This window comes from Bubalus kerabau, chromosome 16 (assembly GCF_029407905.1).
Source record: "Bubalus kerabau isolate K-KA32 ecotype Philippines breed swamp buffalo chromosome 16, PCC_UOA_SB_1v2, whole genome shotgun sequence".
Classification (NCBI taxonomy): Eukaryota; Metazoa; Chordata; class Mammalia; order Artiodactyla; family Bovidae; genus Bubalus; species Bubalus kerabau.
In genome coordinates this window covers 40,515,943-40,535,081 of record NC_073639.1, presented here as the reverse complement: position 1 = coordinate 40,535,081, position 19,139 = coordinate 40,515,943, and the positions used below count along the sequence as shown (strand labels likewise).

The following is a 19,139-nucleotide window of genomic DNA, read 5'->3' as shown; positions in this document are numbered from 1 at the left end:
TTGTGGTGTTGGCATTTATAAAGAAAGTTGAGTGTCGAAGAATTGATGCTTTCGAACTGTGGTGTTAGAGAAGACTCTTGAAAGTCCCTCAGAAAGTAAGGAGATCCAATCAGTCCATCCTAAAGGAAATCATCCTGAATATTCATTGGAAGCACTGATGCTGAACCTGAAACTCCAATACTTTGGCTACTTGATGAGAAGAACTGACTCATTTGAAAAGACCCTGATTCTGGGAAAGATTGATGGCTGGAGGAGAAGGGAATGACAGAGGATGAAATGGTTGGATGGCACTACCTACTCAATGGACATGAGTTTGAGTAATCTCCGGAAGTTGGTGATGGACAGGGAAGCCTGGCGTGCTGTAGTCCATGGAGTCGCAAAGAGTCAGACATAGCTGATCGACTGAACTGACTGACTGACTGATGAAGTAGGTTTCCCGCGACCCTACTGCTCTAAGTGCTCTTAAAGACAATTCACTACTGGTCTTGCATTTCTGCATGTCTTGAAAGAAGAAATACTGACTATATTCTACTCCAGACTTTTCTTTTCAGGGATTTTGTATAGTCAGTATTTTTAGAAAGTAGAAAGAGAAACTCCCTTTGGAAATAGGAGAAGGTACTTACTTGTCAAGTGTAACAAAAGGTCTCTCTACAGCCTGATGTCAAGTGTGTTTCCTATGCATTATAAAATATTTGAGTTTCCTGAGCTGGGCCGGCAGAGGGAGCGGTCTGCTTCTATAACGCAAACCACTGTGTATACAGGATCATGCCGCCTTCTTGTCCTGGGAACCGGCACAAGTGTTGGTACTCTGGCTACTGCTATGGCTGTGAGAAAGAAACAGCCTCTGACAAGGGAGCCTCCTGTCTGTTGCCAGAATCCAGAAAACCTTGAGGCTCACTTGTAGGTTTTGGAGAGTGTGGAATCTCATACTCATTTTGATAAGTGCTCTATACATAATAACTTGTTTAATCATCAATACAAACCTATCAAGAAGGAACCATCATTATCCACATTTACAGGTGGGGAGATTAGTCCACCAAGGTCAGGTCATTTTTCATAATGGTAGACTCGGGATTGAAACTTTCTCAGGGTCTAGGGTCAGAGTGTTAAACCACCAAGCAAAACTGATTTTAGAATCATCATGCTGTTGGTTCTCAGGTTTTGGTTCTGTTTGTTGAAAGGGAAAAAAAATGGAATCATAATTTCATAAAATGGAAGAAAAACTTGCCACTTGTCAAATTAGAAAACTGCTTAGCTCGTATCCAATATTTCTCAATGCTGTACTTATTAATCAACATCAGCCTTCTGTCTATCCTGGGCAATCTCATCACACTAGCATTATTCCTGCCATCCAATTTGCTATTGATATTTTCCTAGTTTGAAATTACTCTATGAATCCACTCCTCTCTGTACTGATTTCTCCTTTGCTTCTCATGAGCCTCAATTGATATATAAACATGTGTAATTCACTAAGACCTGGAGTACGGCTGTCTCATTCTTCACCTCTCTTCTCCTCAGCTGTTCTTCTAAGACAAGATCTTCTCTCCCTATGAAAAGATGGGTCTCCATTCCTAGACTTCCCCTCAATACTCTGCACCTTACACCCATGCTTGTAAGCAATCTGGCCTTTTCTTACAAAGAATCCATCATCTTTTTTATGGTAACTGCATTTATCTGTCCTAGGTCATATCTCCCAAACTCAGGCCAGCATCATTTGCTTCAAAATTTTATCCTTAATTTCCCTTGCACCTGACTGTATTTCATAAATGTTTAAATTCATAAATACTTCTTGAAATAATATTCATTGTCAAATGCAGCTGAACATATGTCTTCTTTTCTAAATTCTTTAGGCAGGTTAACATTACTATAAACTTTGTGACCTAAAGCAACACGTTCTAAATGAAGCAATAGTTAACTTATAGATCAGTGGGTTAAAAATCAGTGGGTTTTTAAAAATTTCTGATAGATTTTTTCACACTTAGTATAACCCATTAAGATATTAAATTAATACTTTTAGAGAATAATACTTTACTTTCTAAAGAATAATCTACTATATAAGTTATATTGTATACATGTTTATCTTCAAAGCTCCATTCCATGGAGCTGAATACCTTATGGTAGGAACCAGATAAATATTACATGACACCTAGAGATTATTTTATAGCGGTAGACTAGATGTCTCAAATATGAAGAGCCTGTGGATTATAGTTCAGAATTGTGTAAAAAAAATGAAGCAAAGTAAATTTAATGTGTTTTGACCTCTAATCTTAGCATTTCATGCAACTGAATTGAAGCTTATTTTTTCATATATGTGTCTACCATTATTGGAAAAAATGATTATAGACATTTCAAAACATTGAAGTAAAAACTCACATAAATCAAGAGCTTTTCATTCCATTCAAAAGGTTCTATACTTTACCCTATTTAATCCTTAAAACAGCACTATGTGGTATATTATACATATACTACAGGTAAGAAAAGGAGATTAAGAGTCCTTAAGTAGGGGCTAAATAATTGAGCTGAAGTTATTTAGCTGAGCCTAAACTCCATGATATATCCTGAAATGTGCTATTTAAATCAATGCTTCTCAGAATGTGTTTCTCGTAACTCTAGTCTTCAAATGATAACAGCCATTACTGACTGACAGCTGGCTGATGGGGAAAAAGAGATCCTTGGTGTAATACAATGAAAATGCTTAATAAAACAAGGTAAGCATCATTAAATATTAAGTAAAAATTTCACAATATAACATTGCATATATGAAAAGAGTTTGTTTTCCTGTTTTCTAATGTTCAGTGGATGAGGCATTCATTCACCAGTTTAAGAAACAATAATAGTAATTATACTAGAATGATATGCATTATTTTACAGAGAAAACATTCACATCTTTTATCTAAGTAATTATTATTAAATATATAATGAGTTAAAAGGGGTTTCCCTGATGGCTCAGTGGTAAAGAATCTACCTGCCAATACAGAAGCAGAAGGGCAACCCTGGGTCAGGAAGATCCCCTGGAGAAGGAAATGGCAACCCACTCCAATATTCTTCCTTCAGAAATTCCATGGAAGAGTCTGGTGGGCTACAGTCCCAAAAAGGTCAGACAGAACTAATCAAATAAACAATAGCAAGTGAATTAAAACTATGAAATACAGCTTTATGATATTTAGAAGGGCTATTATTTGGTGCTTGACATAATATGTACAACTCCAAATTAACTAATCAGTCAGTTAGAAAAAAAAAAGTATGTGTAATTTGTCTCATAGAAGTCACTGAGTATAATATCATAGAGTTATAAATCATTTTTAAATAACACATATATCCTTCATAATTCAAAAAGTCAAGCAACTTTGTTGTTATTTGGTCTCTAAGAAATGTCTGACTCTTTGCTACCCCATTGACTGCAGTACATCAGGCTCCTGCTACCCCACTAACTGCAGTACATAAGGCTCCTCTGTCCTCCACAATCTCCCAGAGTTCACCCAAATTAACTTCCATTGAGTCAGTGATGCTATCTATCCCATCCTCTGCTGCTTATTTCTCCTTTTGTTTTCATCTTCCCCAGCATCAGGGTCATTTCCAATGAGTCTACTTTGGCATTAGATGGCCAAAGTATTGGAGTGTCAGTTTCAGCATCAGTCCCTCCAAAGAAAACTCAGGGTTGATTTCCTTTAAGATACACTGGTTTGACATGAATCCGCTACAGGTGTACATCTGTTCCCCATTCTGAACCCCCCAATGTATGGCAAAACCAATACAATATTGCAAACTAATTAGCCTCTAAAAAAAATAAAGTAATTAATTTTTTTAAAAAAGATTGAATGGTTTGATCTCCTTGCTGTCCAAGGAACTCTCAATAGTCTTCTTCAGAACCACAATTCAAATATATCAATTCTTTAATGTTCAGCCTTTGTTATGGTACAACTCTCACATCCATACATGGCTACTGAAGAAAACTAGCTTTGACTATAGTGGCCTTTGTCAGCAAAGTGATGTCTCTGCTTTTTAATACACTGTCAAGGTTTGTTATAGTTTTTATTCCAAGGAGGAATCATCTTTTAATTGCATGACTACAGTCAACATCTGCAGTGATTTAGGAGCCCAAGAAAATTAAATCTGTCTTTGCTTCCACTTTCCCCCCTCCACCTGACCTGCCTCTTGAGAAATCTATATGCAGGTCAGGAAGCAACAGTTAGAACTGGACATGGAACAACAGACTGGTTCCAAATAGGAAAAGGAGAACGTCAAGGGTGTATATTGTCACCCTGCTTATTTAACTTATATGCAGAGTACATCATGAGAAACGCTGGGCTGGAAGAAGCACAAGCTGGAATCAAGATTGCCGGGAGAAATATCAATAACCTCAGATATGAAGATGACACCACCCTTATGGCAGAAAGTGAAGAGCAACTAAAAAGCCGCTTGATGAAAGTGAAAGAGGAGAGTGAAAAAGTTGGCTTAAAGCTCAACATTCAGAAAACGAAGATCATGGCATCTGGTCCCATCACTTCATGGGAAATAGATGGGGAAACAGGGGAAACAGTGTCAGACTTTAATTTTTTGGGCTCCAAAATCACAGCAGATGGTGATAGCAGCCATGAAATTAAGAGACACTTACTCCCTGGAAGGAAAATTATGACCAATCTAGATAGAATATTGAAAAGCAGAGACGTTACTTTGCCAACAAAGGTCCACCTAGTCAAGGCTATGGTTTTTCCAGTGGTCATGTATGGATATGAGAGTTGGACTGTGAAGAAAGCTGAGCGCTGAAGAATTGATGCTTTTGAACTGTGGTGCTGGAGAAGACTCTTGGGAGTCCCTTGGACTGCAAGGAGATCCAATCAGTCCATCCTAAAGGAGATCAGTCCTGGGTGTTCATTGGAAGGACTGATGCTAAATCTGAAACTCCAATACTTTGTCCACCTCATGCGAAGAATTGACTCATTGGAAAAGACTCTGATGCTGGGAGGGATTGGGGGCAGGAGGAGAAGGGGACGACAGAGGATGAGATGACTGGATGGCATCACCGACCTGATGGTCATGAGTCTGAGTGAACTCTGGGAGTTGGTGATGGACAGGGAGGCCTGGCATGCTTCAGTTCATGGGGTGGCAAAGAGTTGGACACGACTGAGCAACTGAACTGAACTTAACTGAACTGATCAGACCAGATGCCATGATCTTAGTTTTCTGAATGTTGAATTTTAAGCCACTCTTCTCTTTCATCCTCCTCTCCTCTTTCACCCTCATCAAAAGGCTCTTTAGTTCTTCATTTTCTGCCATTAGAGTTCTATCATTTGCATATCTGAGGTTTTTGATACTCATCTGGCAATTGATATCAGCTTGTGATGCATCCAGCCTGACATTTTGTATGCTATGCTCTTCATAAAAGTTAAATAAACAGGGTGACTATATAAATCCTTGTCATACTCCTTTGTCAGTTTGAAACCAGTCAGTTGTTTCATGACAGATTCTAACAGTTGTTTCTTTACCCACATAAATGTTTCTTATGAGACATGTTAGGTGGTCTGTTATTCCCCTCTTTTTAAGAATTTTCTACAGTTTGTTGTGATCCACACAGTCAAACGCTGTAGTGTAGTCAATGAAACAGATGATTTTCTAGAATTCCTTTGCTTTCTTTATGATCCAATGAATGTTGGCAATTCAATCTCTTATTCCTCTGTCTTTTCAAAAACCAGCTTGTACATTTGGAAGTTCTCTGTTAATGTCCTGCTGAAGCCCAGCTTGAAGAATTTTGAGCATAACCTTACTAGCTTGTGAAATGAGTGCAATTGTACAGTGGTTTGAACATGCTTTGACATTCTCCTTCTCTGGGATTGTAATGAAAGTGATCTTTTCCAGTCCTCTGGCCACTGCTGAGTTTTCCAAATTTACTGACATATTGAATGAAACACTTAAACCTCATCATCTTTTAGGATTTTCAATAGCTCAGCTAGAATTCCATCACTTCCACCAGCTTTATTGATAGTAATGCTTCCTAAGGCCCACTTGACTTCACATTCCAGGGTGTCTGGTTCTAGGTGAGTGACCACACCATTTTGGTTATCTGGGTCATTGAGACCTTTTTTGTACAATTTTCTATGTATTGTTGCCAGCTCTTCTTAATTTCTTCTGCTTCTGTTAGGTCCTAAATATTTCTATCCTTTTTCATGTCCATCCTTGCATGAACTATTCCCTTGATATCTTTAATTTTCTTGAAGAGATTTCCAGTCTTTCCCATTCTGTTGTTTTCATCTATTTCTATGCATTGCTCCTTTGATGTCTTCTTATTTCTCCTTGCTATTCTCTTCACTCCCCATCACTTCCCATCACTTTCCATCACTTCATGGGAAATAGATGAGGAAACAATGGAAACAGTGTCAAACTTTTTTTGCGGGGTGGGTGGGGGGCTCCAAAATCACTGCAGATGGTGATTGCAGCCATGAAATTAAAAGACACTTACTCCTTGGAAGGAAAGTTATGACCAACCTAGATAGCATATTAAAAAGCAGAGACATAATTACTTTGCCAACAAAGGTCCACAAAGAGTCGGACACGACTGAATGACTGAATTGAACTGAACTGATTCTCTGGAACTCTTCATTCAGTCACCCAGCTGAATGGATATCCTTCCTTTTCTCCCTTGCCTTTCACTTCCCTTGTTTTCTCAGCTATTTGTAAAGTCTCCTTAGACAACCACTTTGTCTTCTTTTATTTCTTTTTCTTTGGGATTGTTCTGGTCACTTCCTCTTCTCCGATGTTATGAACTTTCATCCATAGTTCTTTATGCATTCTGTCTACCAGATTTAACTCCTTGAATCTACTTATCACCTCCATTGTACAATCATACAGGATCTGATTTAAGTCATATATGAATGGCTTAATGGTTTTCCTTACTTTCTTCAATTTAAGCCTGAATTTTGCTTCTCTAGTAGCTCAGAGGGTAAAGCATCTGCTTGCAACACGGAAGACCCGGGTTCAATCCCTGGGTCGGGAAGATCCAGGAAATGGCAACCCACTCCAGTATTCCTGTCTGGAGAATCCCATGGATGGAGGAGCCTGGTAGGCTGCAGTCCATGGGGTCGCAAAGAGTTGGACACGAATGAATGACTTCACTTTCTTTCTTTCTTTTCAATAAAAAGCTCATATTATGAGCCACAGTCAGCTCCAGGTCTTGTGTTTGCTGAATGTATAGAGCTTCTCCATCTTCTGCTGCAAAGGGTATAATCAATCTGATTTCAGTATTGACCATCTGGTGACGTACATGTGTAGAGTTGTGTTTTGTGTTGTGGGAAATGGTGCTTGCTATGACCAATGAGTTCTCTTGACAAAAATCTGCTAGCCTTTGACCTGCTTCATTTTGTACTCCAAGGCCAAACTTGCCTAATACTCCGGGTATCTCTTGACTTTTTACTTTTGCATCATTCCAATATCCTTTATGAAAAGGACGTTTGAGGAGGGGAGTGTGGCATTAGGTCTAGAAGGTCATGTAGGTCTTCATAGAGCCATTCAGCTTCAGCTTCTTCAGCGTTACTTGTTCGGCATAGATTTGGATTGTTGTGATGTTGAATGGTTTACCTTGGAAACAAACTGAGATTGTTCCATTGTTTTTGAGATTGCACCGAATTACTGCATTTCAGATGCTTTGGTTGACTGTGAGTATTACTCTATTTCTGATAAGGGATTCTTGCCCACAGTGGTCTATTTAGTGTTCACCTGATTCAAATTTGCTGTCTCCATCCATTTTAGTTCACTGATTCCTAAGATTCTGATGTTCACTCTTGCCTTGACCATGTCCGGTTTACCTTGATTCATGGACCTAACATTCTAGATTCCTATGCAACATTGTTATTTACAACATTGGACTTTATTTTCACCAGCAGGCATATACACAACTGAGCATTTTTTCTGCTTTGGACCATCTACTTAATTTTTCTGGCGCTATTAGTAATTGCCCTCCACTCATCCTAATAACACATTGGACACTTTCCAACCTGGGAGGGCTCATCTTCCGATGTCATATCTTTTTCCTTTTCATACTATTTATGGGGTTCTCACAGCAAGGATCAGAGAAGGCAATGACAACTGACTCCAGTATTCTTGCCTGGAAAATCCCATGGGCAGAGGAGCTTGGTAGGCTGCCGTCTATGGGGTCGCTAAGAGTTGGGCAGGACTGAGCAACTTCACTTTCACTTTTCACTTTCATGCATTGGAGAAGGAAATGGCAACCCACTCCAGTGTTCTTGCCTGGAGAATCCCAGGGGCGGGGGAGCCTGGTGGGCTGTCATCTAAGGGGTCGCACAGAGTCGGACATGACTGAAGCGACTTAGCAGCAGCAGCACAGCAAAAATTGGAGAAGGAAATGTCAACCCACTCCAGTATTCTTGCCTGGAAAATTCCATGGATGGAGGAGCCTGGTAGGCTACAGTCCATTGACTCGCAAAGAGTCCGACATGACTCAGCAACTTCACTTTCTTTCTTTCTTTCTTTCTTTCTTTCACAGCAAGAATATTGGAGTGAGCTGCCATTCCCTTCTCCAGTGGACCATGTCTTACAAGAACTCTTCACTCTGACCCATCCATCTTGGATGGCCCTGCAAGGATTTGTCTCACAGCTCACTGAGTTATGCAAGCCCCTTTCCCATGATAAGGCTGGGATCCACGAAGGGAATCAAGCAACTTACCAATACTTAAATATTGATACATTAAATGTTATGTTAAGACCCTGAGTTATAAAGAAGAAATATATATTTTAAAATCCAAGTATAATAAATATGCTTTATTAAATAAAAGAAAATTTCCTGTTTCTCCTCTAGCAGGGAAGACAAAAACAAAAGGAAAAACTGATAGACCATATAGTTTTTCATTAGAAGATAAGATATTTTTCAGAAAAAAAAGTGATGTTCATATGACTGTTTTTGAACAGCTTTTTCATGAAGACTAACCATTGCAAGTAAGCAAAGTTACTGTTTCACATTAAATAAATTAAGTCTTCAAGCACAGTTTGGTTAATATTAATTGTAATTTCTCAGAAAATGACTTTCAACTCAAGAAACACTATGTGGCATTTCTGTTTTGTTAAGTATAAAATAAGGATATTTTGTATTGGTGATTGAAGGGAAAATCACTATTGGGATGTTACTTTGCAGGGAAAAGTAATAATTTAAAAACCATGCAAAGAAAGGCCTAAACAATATTCATTTGATATCCTATGATGCATTAAATCATTATTTATAGTAAATAAATATAGTTATTGTGGGATATTTTCCCATCATCAGACCTATTACACCTTGATTTCTTTTTTTTTGCTTTCTTTTCATTGCTTTTCATTGCTTCCTGGTGGACAAAATGCCCTCAAAATTAATCATCCTGAAACCAAAATAAATGACCCATTGAATAAGATGATTTATGAATTTTCCTTCAGAAAATTTCCTTCAGAAAAACAGAGAATGTATGCAAAATGGAGGGGGAAAGATAATATGTTTGGCATAATATAAATTGATTCTTGGCATAAATGAGAAACACAATCAGATATATTTTGAAGCTTCTCTTGGTTGATGAGAATGGCATCAATAGGTAAAGAACGATGTTTGTCTTCCTGCTGCTATGACAGGAGAACATGCATCAGGATCATCTAAAATTGGTTGACGAACAGGGAACACTTGTGCATTATTGCTGGGAGTGCAAATTGGTTCAGCCATTATGGAAACGGCACCTCAAAAAATTGAAAATGGAATTACAATATGATCCAGCAATTCTACTTCTGGGTATTACCAAAAAGAAATGAAAATAAGATATTAAAAACATATGAACTCTCATATTTATTGCAGCATATTCATAATAGCCAAGATATGGAAGCAATCTAAATCTAAACTTCCAGCTATATGATGAATAAATCCTTGGAATCTAATGTGTAGCATACTGACTAAAGTTAATAACACTATCATATATTGAGAGCGGCAAAGAGGGTAAGTCTTAATTATTCTCACCATAAGACCTACAAAAAATTGTAATTATGAGAACTGAAAGATGTGCCAACAATTAAAAAATAAATTACACCTTTAAGTTTAAAAAGAGATCATCTAAAATTGGATCAAGTTGTTTAATGAATTTTTTTAAGAATGGAGGATGAATATTCATCCTGAGGGGAGAGTTACTACTTACATTGAAATCTTTACCACTAAAAAGTTATGTAAGAGGACAGTTTGAGGCATCATTTATATTACTTGTAGGGAGTATATTGCCAGTAATTTCTTTTTCTTCTATAGAGTTACACATTAGAACTTAAATTATTATGTTTGAAAGTTTGTCGAAGTATCAGTTACTATTTTATGTTTATAGTAACTTCCAGAATTTGCATCTATGTATTATCATTTTTGTTTCCAAACTCACTCACTTTAACATGAAAAATCACAAAATATCACCCACATAAAGAGATGTGATCACTGTTTTTAATAGTGAAAGATCTATTTCTATAGAGCAAATTTCAGCTAATGAAATCAGAAATTTTCTCAATGTGTTCACTATAATTAGAAATTACATTTTATTGATTCATTATGCAGCAATCAATTTGTATTTGTATTGTTAAGTTATATGTAAAATGAAATGAATTAAAATATTTGAAGTGCTTATATTATTAAAGAGTTGCTAGTCAATCATACATTATTAAGTTCTGCATATATGACATTGATATATTGCTGCAAGGTAATCAATAATTATTCATGAGAATACACATTGCCTCCATTTAATTTCAAAAGTGCATTTAAGAAAACAAATAGAGTGCAAATAGAATTGATCTGATATAATGCAATAGCTATAGCATAGTGAGTGTGATAGTCACTCAGTTGCATCAAACTCTGCAACCCTATGGACTGTAGTTTGCCAGGTTCCTCTGTCCATGGAATTCTCCAGGTAAGAATGCTGGGGTGGGTTATGTATAGAACTATTTTTCTTCACATTATTTTACAACATTTAATTGTTTTAAGAATTATTGTCAGAAGAACACCTGTCTGGCATTTATACAGCATTGTCATTTGCCAAAAACAAATAAATAAATAAATCTATCCATCTTTCAGTTAGAGCCCTCTGGTGGCTCAGAGGGTAAAGCATCTGCCTGCAGTGCAGGAGACCCGGGTTCGATCCCTGGGTTGGGAAGATCCTCTGGAGAAGGAAATGGCAACCCACTCTAGTACTCTTGCCTGGAAAATTCCATGGACTTAGGAGCCTGGTGGGCTACAGTCCATGGGGTTGCAAAGAGTCGGACAGTTATCTTTCAGTTAAGTTGACAATTTTAGAGGTGAGTTTACCTGTCTTTCGGTACTTGGACTTTCTAAGGATTCTAACTATTGATTATGATTGACAAAACTCACAGTTTTCATAAATAGCTACAAATCATTATTTCCCTCAGCAATAGCTTTCTAAATTGAATATCAAAGAGCCTACTGTTCAGTATGTATGATATTGTAATCCATTAGAAATACAGTGACTCCGAACTTCAGGTAATTGTAAGAATCTCCATATCAGGTATTACTAATTGTGCTGGCTGCATTTTGTTTCCTGAACATAAAGAAATGCAACAATTAGACAAAAGAGTCTCATTAAGGGTTCATGTATATGAATTATCACCTTACAATTGTACATGATATTTTTATTTGTTAATGTAATATATCCAATGGCCTTTATGAATAAGGATTTGAAGATCAGTCTCTCCATACTCACTGTTCCTGACTAGCTACCTGAACTTGAAGAAGTTAGCTGACCTCAGAGACTCTGTGAGATTATTCTAATGAAGGGTATTTGGATATTTAGGAAATGTAAATTAAGAGTTTAGAATTTTAAACTCATAGCAACACCTCTTAGGCTCATTGAGAAATACATTCCTTTCTATTTCAGATTATATATTAGATAATTTTTAGTGTTTTCAGTTGTTAATTTTGTAATGTGGGAAATAAAGGAGACTCTGAACTCATGGGTGTTTAAAAATAAATAGAAAATAGTTTGTATGTGCATTTATCTGCATAAAGACTGCAGGCATCATTCTTTAATGGCATTTATTGTCCCAAATACACTCTTTTAATCAAATCAAGTATGGTCTTGACATAATGATTTCTGTTATTGCTCAATAGTGAAGAAGGTATGTACCATAGGAAGAGCAATTGTGCAGCTTACATTTTTCATATACACAAATGTATATGACATAATATTTGCCATACAGAACCTACTTAGAATCATAGACTTTTTCAGGATATGTTTTTTAATAGTATAATGACATTGTTCAACATCCTTATAGAAGTATAAGCCTTAGCCTTTGAGACATGTAAAGGATTTTTTATGTCACATGTTATGTTATGGTAATATTTACCATAGAAGAGGAATTACCTCTGGAGGGTGTAAGTCACTTGTATTTAGTGACCAAGTTGGCAAAATTCTTACATATGTCCCTTAAAATAGCACAGTTACATTTGCCATTTTCTATTTTTTTCTTGAAGTTACAAAGTACTGAGCAGTTTTTATATAAATTAGCAGTAGGAAAAATATATGCACCATGACATTAAAGAAAATAATATGTGAATAGAAAAATCCATATATATCAAGTTTATGAACATGGAAAAAACACTGAGAATAACAACATGCTAAATTTACCTACTGTACAATTGGGGATTAGCTAAACAAGCTATGATCCTTTTTAATAGAATAAGAATGATAATATTGATCTGAATCACTTTGAATGTGATTTCTCAAAATGCAGACATATTTGGATGATAATTCTTACAAATAATGTGTGTTTGAAGATTAAAATAATATATATAAAGAGATCAGCACATTCTCTGACATCTGTTAGATACTTAACAAAAAACAGGTATTAATAATATAGCCTATAAATGATTATTAGGTAATTGACTTTAGTCCTCATTGCCCCCAAATGTTCAGTCTTAACAAAATATAAATAGCCATGAAAGGAGAACATGCTTTATTTTTAACACTTCTGAATGGAAGAGCCAAGACTATCCACATGAGAGTAGAGGAGGGAATATCTATGATAAAGACAACTGGATCACTTTGGTCAATGGACAAACATTCTTTTATCTACAGAAGAGAGTTAAGGCAGTGCTGAGGAGCATGCCACAGCATAACCACACAAAATTGTCCACAGTGATTACATCCTTCTAACTGTAGTAAAACTTCACACCATTTTGGAAAAGTAAAAACTCAATGAAGTTGACAGAGTTTCTAAGCTATTTGTAAAGCATAGTTGACTTAAATTTTCCTCAAAAACTATTAAAATACTCCCCTGAGAAATACTGGCAGATGATAATTGATTTGTTGTGATCTTTATAGAAGACATTACTTCTGGATCATATTTACAGAATTCTCATTGGGTTTTAATGCATAATGTGCTCTATTTTAACTCAGCTTTTAAGTCACTGAAGAACAGTGTGAAAAATTGTTTCCTGAAAAGTTTTGATCATTCTTTCAAACCCATGGGACTCTTTATTTCTCTGCTATATTCTTTAATGTAGCTGTAAAGAAAGACCTCTTAAACAACTGGAAACCTCAAAATTGTGTACTGAATAGATTAGTCTTTGTCTCATTTAACAACAGGCCATACACAGATGAAAATCAGTTGAGAATCCGTACTGACTATTGAACCAAGACACATCTTGTCAGTTGAATTTCATTGAAATGTAATTCTAGAGTTTGAAAATATGGATTAGTATGACTTTCCAAAATAATATTAGAATAAGAACATGTGAATATCAAATAATCAATTAAAGATAGAATTGCAAGTTTCCAAGCATTTCAATATATGTATACACAGAAGAAATAGGAATTGTTTTTCATTGGATTTTCATTGCTATGTGAATTAATGTAATTTCAGGTCACTGATATCATGAGGTTGGGATTGGTGTTTCAAGCATAAACAGGCACCGAAAAGATTAAAGACTGCATAATTCTTGGCAATGTAATAAACATGTTCCAGCAAATAAGATTAGCAATTAGTCAGGAAGTCCAGAGAATTACTAGTTGAGAAATGTTTACTAAGATCAAATGAGGCCATAGTCTACATTTCAAGTACTAGTGACCAAGAAAGGTACAGTATTTGATTTTCAGAATTTTGTTATCTAATAATGGGTAAGACATTGCTTTTGTGACTCAATATTTTTTGTCACAATGATTTTTAAATATTTTAAATGGCCATTCATAATTTCCAGTAAGATAATATTATAAGGTGATTCCAATAACTGTTTAAGAAAAAATGTAGAGTTCTTCTAAGTAGAGCTAGACAGCAAGTCTTGATGTAACTATATATCTCTGATTTATTTTACTTACAATTCAGTAGTCTAGCAGACATTATGTGAGATTCTGAACCATGTGTTAGCCAATAACAATGACAGAAGTGACAAGCATCATCTTTAAATTTTTATTACATTATAAAAGAAAACATGTTCCCAGAAAATAGTTGAAAAAGCATAATTTCTACTACTTCAGATGATTTAATTTATGTACTCCAAGGCAATAAAGCATTGAAAGGAAAACTGTACTGAATTTATTTCAACTATAATGGAATTATAAATATGATTTAAGGTTAATCTGAAACACTAGGCCCCTTTATAAGAAGGAAGATGGGCCATCAATATGCTTAAAACGCATGTATCACTTAAATTAACATCACATAGCACCTCTTGGAATAGAAATTTCCTTTTGCAACACAAAGTACAAAAGTTACTCAAAAGTTTGAGTTAATATGAGTGTTTTGAGGATAAATCAATGTAATGAATTCAATTATAAAATACCAAGATATACCTAAGTTTGCGGAAAAAGAACACATTTTTGGAATCCCTGGACAGGTAGTCTTACCTAATTCATTTGAACAAAATAAACATAGTAAAAATTGTTAAGTATGTCTTTTCATATTTTTCTGTAATGTAAACACACAGATGATCAAACAAGAAAAAAATTGTGTAAATCAGTCAGTTGTGAGAAAATGCACAGTATTTGGACTTAAGTAAGCAAAACTGGTAACATCAATCTAGCCACCCTCAAGAATGTAACTATCCTTTTATCATTTCAGACATACATGTAATCTTTGTAACTTCTCCACAGTTATATTTTTTTAATTTATTTGTGTAAAACTCCAAAAAGCTCTAAAAAAATATTTCCTATGCAAAATGGATGGAATAAAACATGACAGTTGTCAACATACACATGAAAAGTTGCACAGAATTGCTAATAATTATAGAAATACAAATAAAAACTACAATGACCTTACTCCAATCAGAACAGCAAACATTAAAAAGTCTACAAATAACAAATATTTTGAGGGTGTGGAGAAAATGGAAACTTCCTATACGGTTGGTGGGAATGTAAGCTGGTGCAGCCACTATGGAAAACAGTATGGAGGTCAAAAAATAAATAAAGTTTCTCTATGATCCAGCAATCCTACTGCTGGGCATATGGAGCATCATAATTCAAAGTGATACATGCACCCCTCTGTTAATAGCACTATTTGCAATTGCCAAGATATGGAAACAACCTAAATGTACATAGACAGATGAGTGGATAAACAGTATATATAACAAATATATATACTCGGCCATAAAATGAATGAAATAAAGCTATTTCATTATTTGCCACAACATGGATGGACCTAGAGATTATCATGCTAGGTGAAGTAAGATAGAGAAAGACAAATGTCATATGATATCACATATATATGGAATCTAAAATATGACACAAATGAACTTATCTACAAAACTGAAACAGATTGTGGTTACCAAGGCAAAGATGGAGGGATAAATTAGGAGTTTGGGATTAATGGACTATCCCGAACTATAAACAAAATAGGTAAACAACAGGCTCCTACAGTGTGGCACAGGGAACCATATTCAATATCCTGTGATAAACTATATGGGAAAAAATGAAAAAGAATGTATACACACACACACGTATATGAAATCACTGTGCTATACAGCAGAAATTGGCACAATATTGTAAATCAACTATACTTCAATAAAATAAATAAATAACACAGCACAATTGTGTTTTGCTCCATTGTCAGATTTGGGACTACTACACATTGGGGAAGGAATAAGTGGCCAAGGATGCCCACAACATAAAATAAGAATGGACAGACCAAAAGGATTAAACCTGGAAAAATCTGTGAAATTTCTATCATTACAATCAGTAGAAGCACACACTAATGGAAACATTTTGTTGATGTATAACAATCTACTTAGAATAATATTATCTCAATTAATGCATTTCAAATAAGATTCTCTTTGTGGGGTAAAGAAACTTCCTATGTCAGACTAAGATTGACTATGCCATAGAAAAAGTTATCACCAACTTCTAATATATATATATATTTTTTTTTCTTGCTCTTTCAGAGAAAATATAGTGAGATGGCAGTGAATAAATAGTTGGTTCTCCACAAAGCATAGTTTTAAAAGGATCATCTCCTAAATTATAGATGTGACAGAACACCTACTGTTATAGACAATGGTTGGTGGAGGAATTAAATGAAAACATCTCAGGGAATGAACAGAAAGTTGTGTTGAATTTTCCAAAAACACTGTATGAAGAAAGGAAACCTTGAGAAACTTCAATTGCCTTGGAGAGTTCCCAAAGCATTCACAATGACTTAAAGATCATGTTGAAAATTGTGAAGTTTTATTGTTTTTCTCATTTCAATTATACTTTCAAGGTAGCATCAATTTTTTTTTCTTATATACTTACTCAACTGTATAAAACTATGATCTTAAAATTGTCACTCCTTACCTTTGATTCTTGAATGTTCTTGACTTTTTTCCTGCTGGAAATAAAACAAAAATAGTTCAAAGTTTGTAAGCATTTTATCAACAGTGTGGTATAAAGTAACACTTTAAAGTCTTGTCAAAATATTTCACTGTACATATATCCAAGAGTCATTGTAACATAATTCTCACTTTAAAGACACATGTCAAATCTTTTATCAGAGCAGTAATCATACTTAGTGTACATAAATGTTTCTAAGAAACCAATACATTGCACAAATGCTTTTATAAATAAATACTTAATGAATAATAAATACATTAGTGTGTCCCCAAAATGTCTTGGTCCATTTTATTTAATCCCAACAGATATTAAATCACATCTTCAGAATTTGCTATTAGTGTCTTTATGTTAATTCTATGCTTTTGGTGAGGAAAAATGTTTAATGGCAAGCAATGCAGAATTCACTAAAACACACACACACACACACACACAAAGATATTTCAAATGTCTTTCCTTCAGTTTAGCTTAAAATTGTTCCCTGTCTTGCTTCTCTGAGGCTAAAGTTGAAAATAATTCTATTATTTATTCAAAGCTGCTTCAGTCAGACTGGTCTTTCAATTTGACATACTCCTTATTAGTTACCAGGCAACCCCAGAAGAATTTGTTTGCTTTCGAGTTTTCAAGTAGAAATTGTGAACTCTACAACTTCTCGATTAATACTCAGGCAGTGTACTCTGCGTAAAGCTTTCAGGTTCTCAAACTAAAAATAATTTTAAAATATGTTTCTAACTAAAAGTCACACACAGATATGCAGAATTATATGAATGTCAATAAATTTTGATAGCATTTATAAACATAGTAAAAATATGAATAGTTATTTTGCTGCAAGTATTCATTCCAGAGTCAGATTGAGAATAAAAATGCATATTGACAGGCTAAACATTCCCTATATTAAGACCAGGCTTGTGTCCCCAGACCTAGTTCTTTACCTAGGTCTGGTTTTATAAATGCTGGTGATAAACCAGGTCTGATTCATATGATGCATCTTGTGTGGGAAGTGTCTGTGACTCTAGGTATCTGATCAACCTTGAGAAGTGGTAGCACAGTGAGTGTGAGCATTGCTAGGTTGATGATTACCAGTTGCCATTAAATGAATTGTAAAAATTTTAAAAATGCATCTTGTTAGATGTATATTCATTGAAACATGCTAACCAAATGTATAATTCTATTAAGCTAATGTTTTATATTCTAAATCTCTTATCTTAGCCCATCAAGACTTCGTGTTTAAATTCTGGACTGTATTCTGTTAATTAATTATTTTTTAATTATGATGTACTTTTAATTTAGAGTATATGTTGCTCATTTAAACTAAAATTCCTAATAAAAATTATATATATTTATGAATAATAATTACATGCTTTAAAAGTACATTATTGTTTCATAATTATAGGACAAGTTGATTTAAATTTTAAATGGTTACTAATGAAAAAATTATCTCTATTTCTCTCCTTCTATTTTGACACTTTTTCACTCATTTAGTCATTCATTCTTTCAGCAAATGTGTGTTGATCACTTTTATGTGCCAGACACTGCTCTAAGTGATAAATGATGAACAAAACAAAAATATCATGAACCATGATTATTGCATAAATGGCAATAAGTTCTATTTAGCAGAAGATATACCATACAAGGTGTAGTTTGGAGTGACTACAATTTCACACAGGTCTACAATGATAAATAATTTTGAATAAAATTCTGAGGGAAATGAGAAGTTGATCCAAGCATATATCTGGGAAAAACATGTTTTAAGAGAGAAAAACAATTGCAAACTCCCTGTGATACAGCAGGTCTTGACACTGTCAAAATTGCCAAGGAAACATGTGTAACTGGGCAGGCTGAGTAAGAGGAATTTAATACAAAGTTCAGTCAAGAAAATAAGAGTTGTAGACAGACTAGCACTGAGGGCATTGGTTAGTGCTTTTGTTTTTGCACTGAGACAGCTGAAATACACAGTGAGAGTTTCTTCCATGTGAATTACATTTAAACAGACTCATTTTGCCTATAGAGAATAGTTTGAACAAGGAAGGGACAAAATTAGAGGGCCCAATAGAGAAGGTATTGCAGGAATCCGGATGGGAGGTGATGTCTTAGAATGGTGCGGTACTAGTGGAGTTGCAAAACTAGTTATAACTAAAAAGGTTTCTGGATAGAATAAGTGTTGATGTGAGGCACAGAACTGACAAGGATGATCTCAAGGGTCTGAGCCACTAGAAGAATGGCGTTATCTCTAACATAAGGAAGATGGCCAAGGAGCACTTTTATGCTTTTTTGGCTTGCCTTCTGGTGCTGTCCCACTTTGCATTTTTCTCTTGTCTGGCTGCAACTTTTCTA

At 35.2% G+C, this 19,139-nt stretch overlaps 1 protein-coding gene and 1 pseudogene across 3 annotated transcripts in view; one reads left to right on the top strand and one right to left on the bottom strand.

The window, feature by feature from the left end:
* FSTL5 (follistatin like 5) overlaps positions 1-19,139 on the bottom strand; it is an 881,431-nt gene that overhangs the window by 752,250 nt on the left and 110,042 nt on the right. For 2 of the 3 annotated variants that reach the window (XM_055550065.1, XM_055550066.1), the window contains exon 2: positions 16,773-16,803. In XM_055550065.1, coding sequence (XP_055406040.1) covers positions 16,773-16,803 — 31 coding nt within the window. Of the gene's footprint in view, positions 1-16,772; positions 16,807-19,139 lie in introns of all 3 variants that reach the window. The other variant, XM_055550064.1, reaches the window with a different exon arrangement.
* LOC129630490 (uncharacterized) lies at positions 17,657-17,770 on the top strand (annotated as a pseudogene).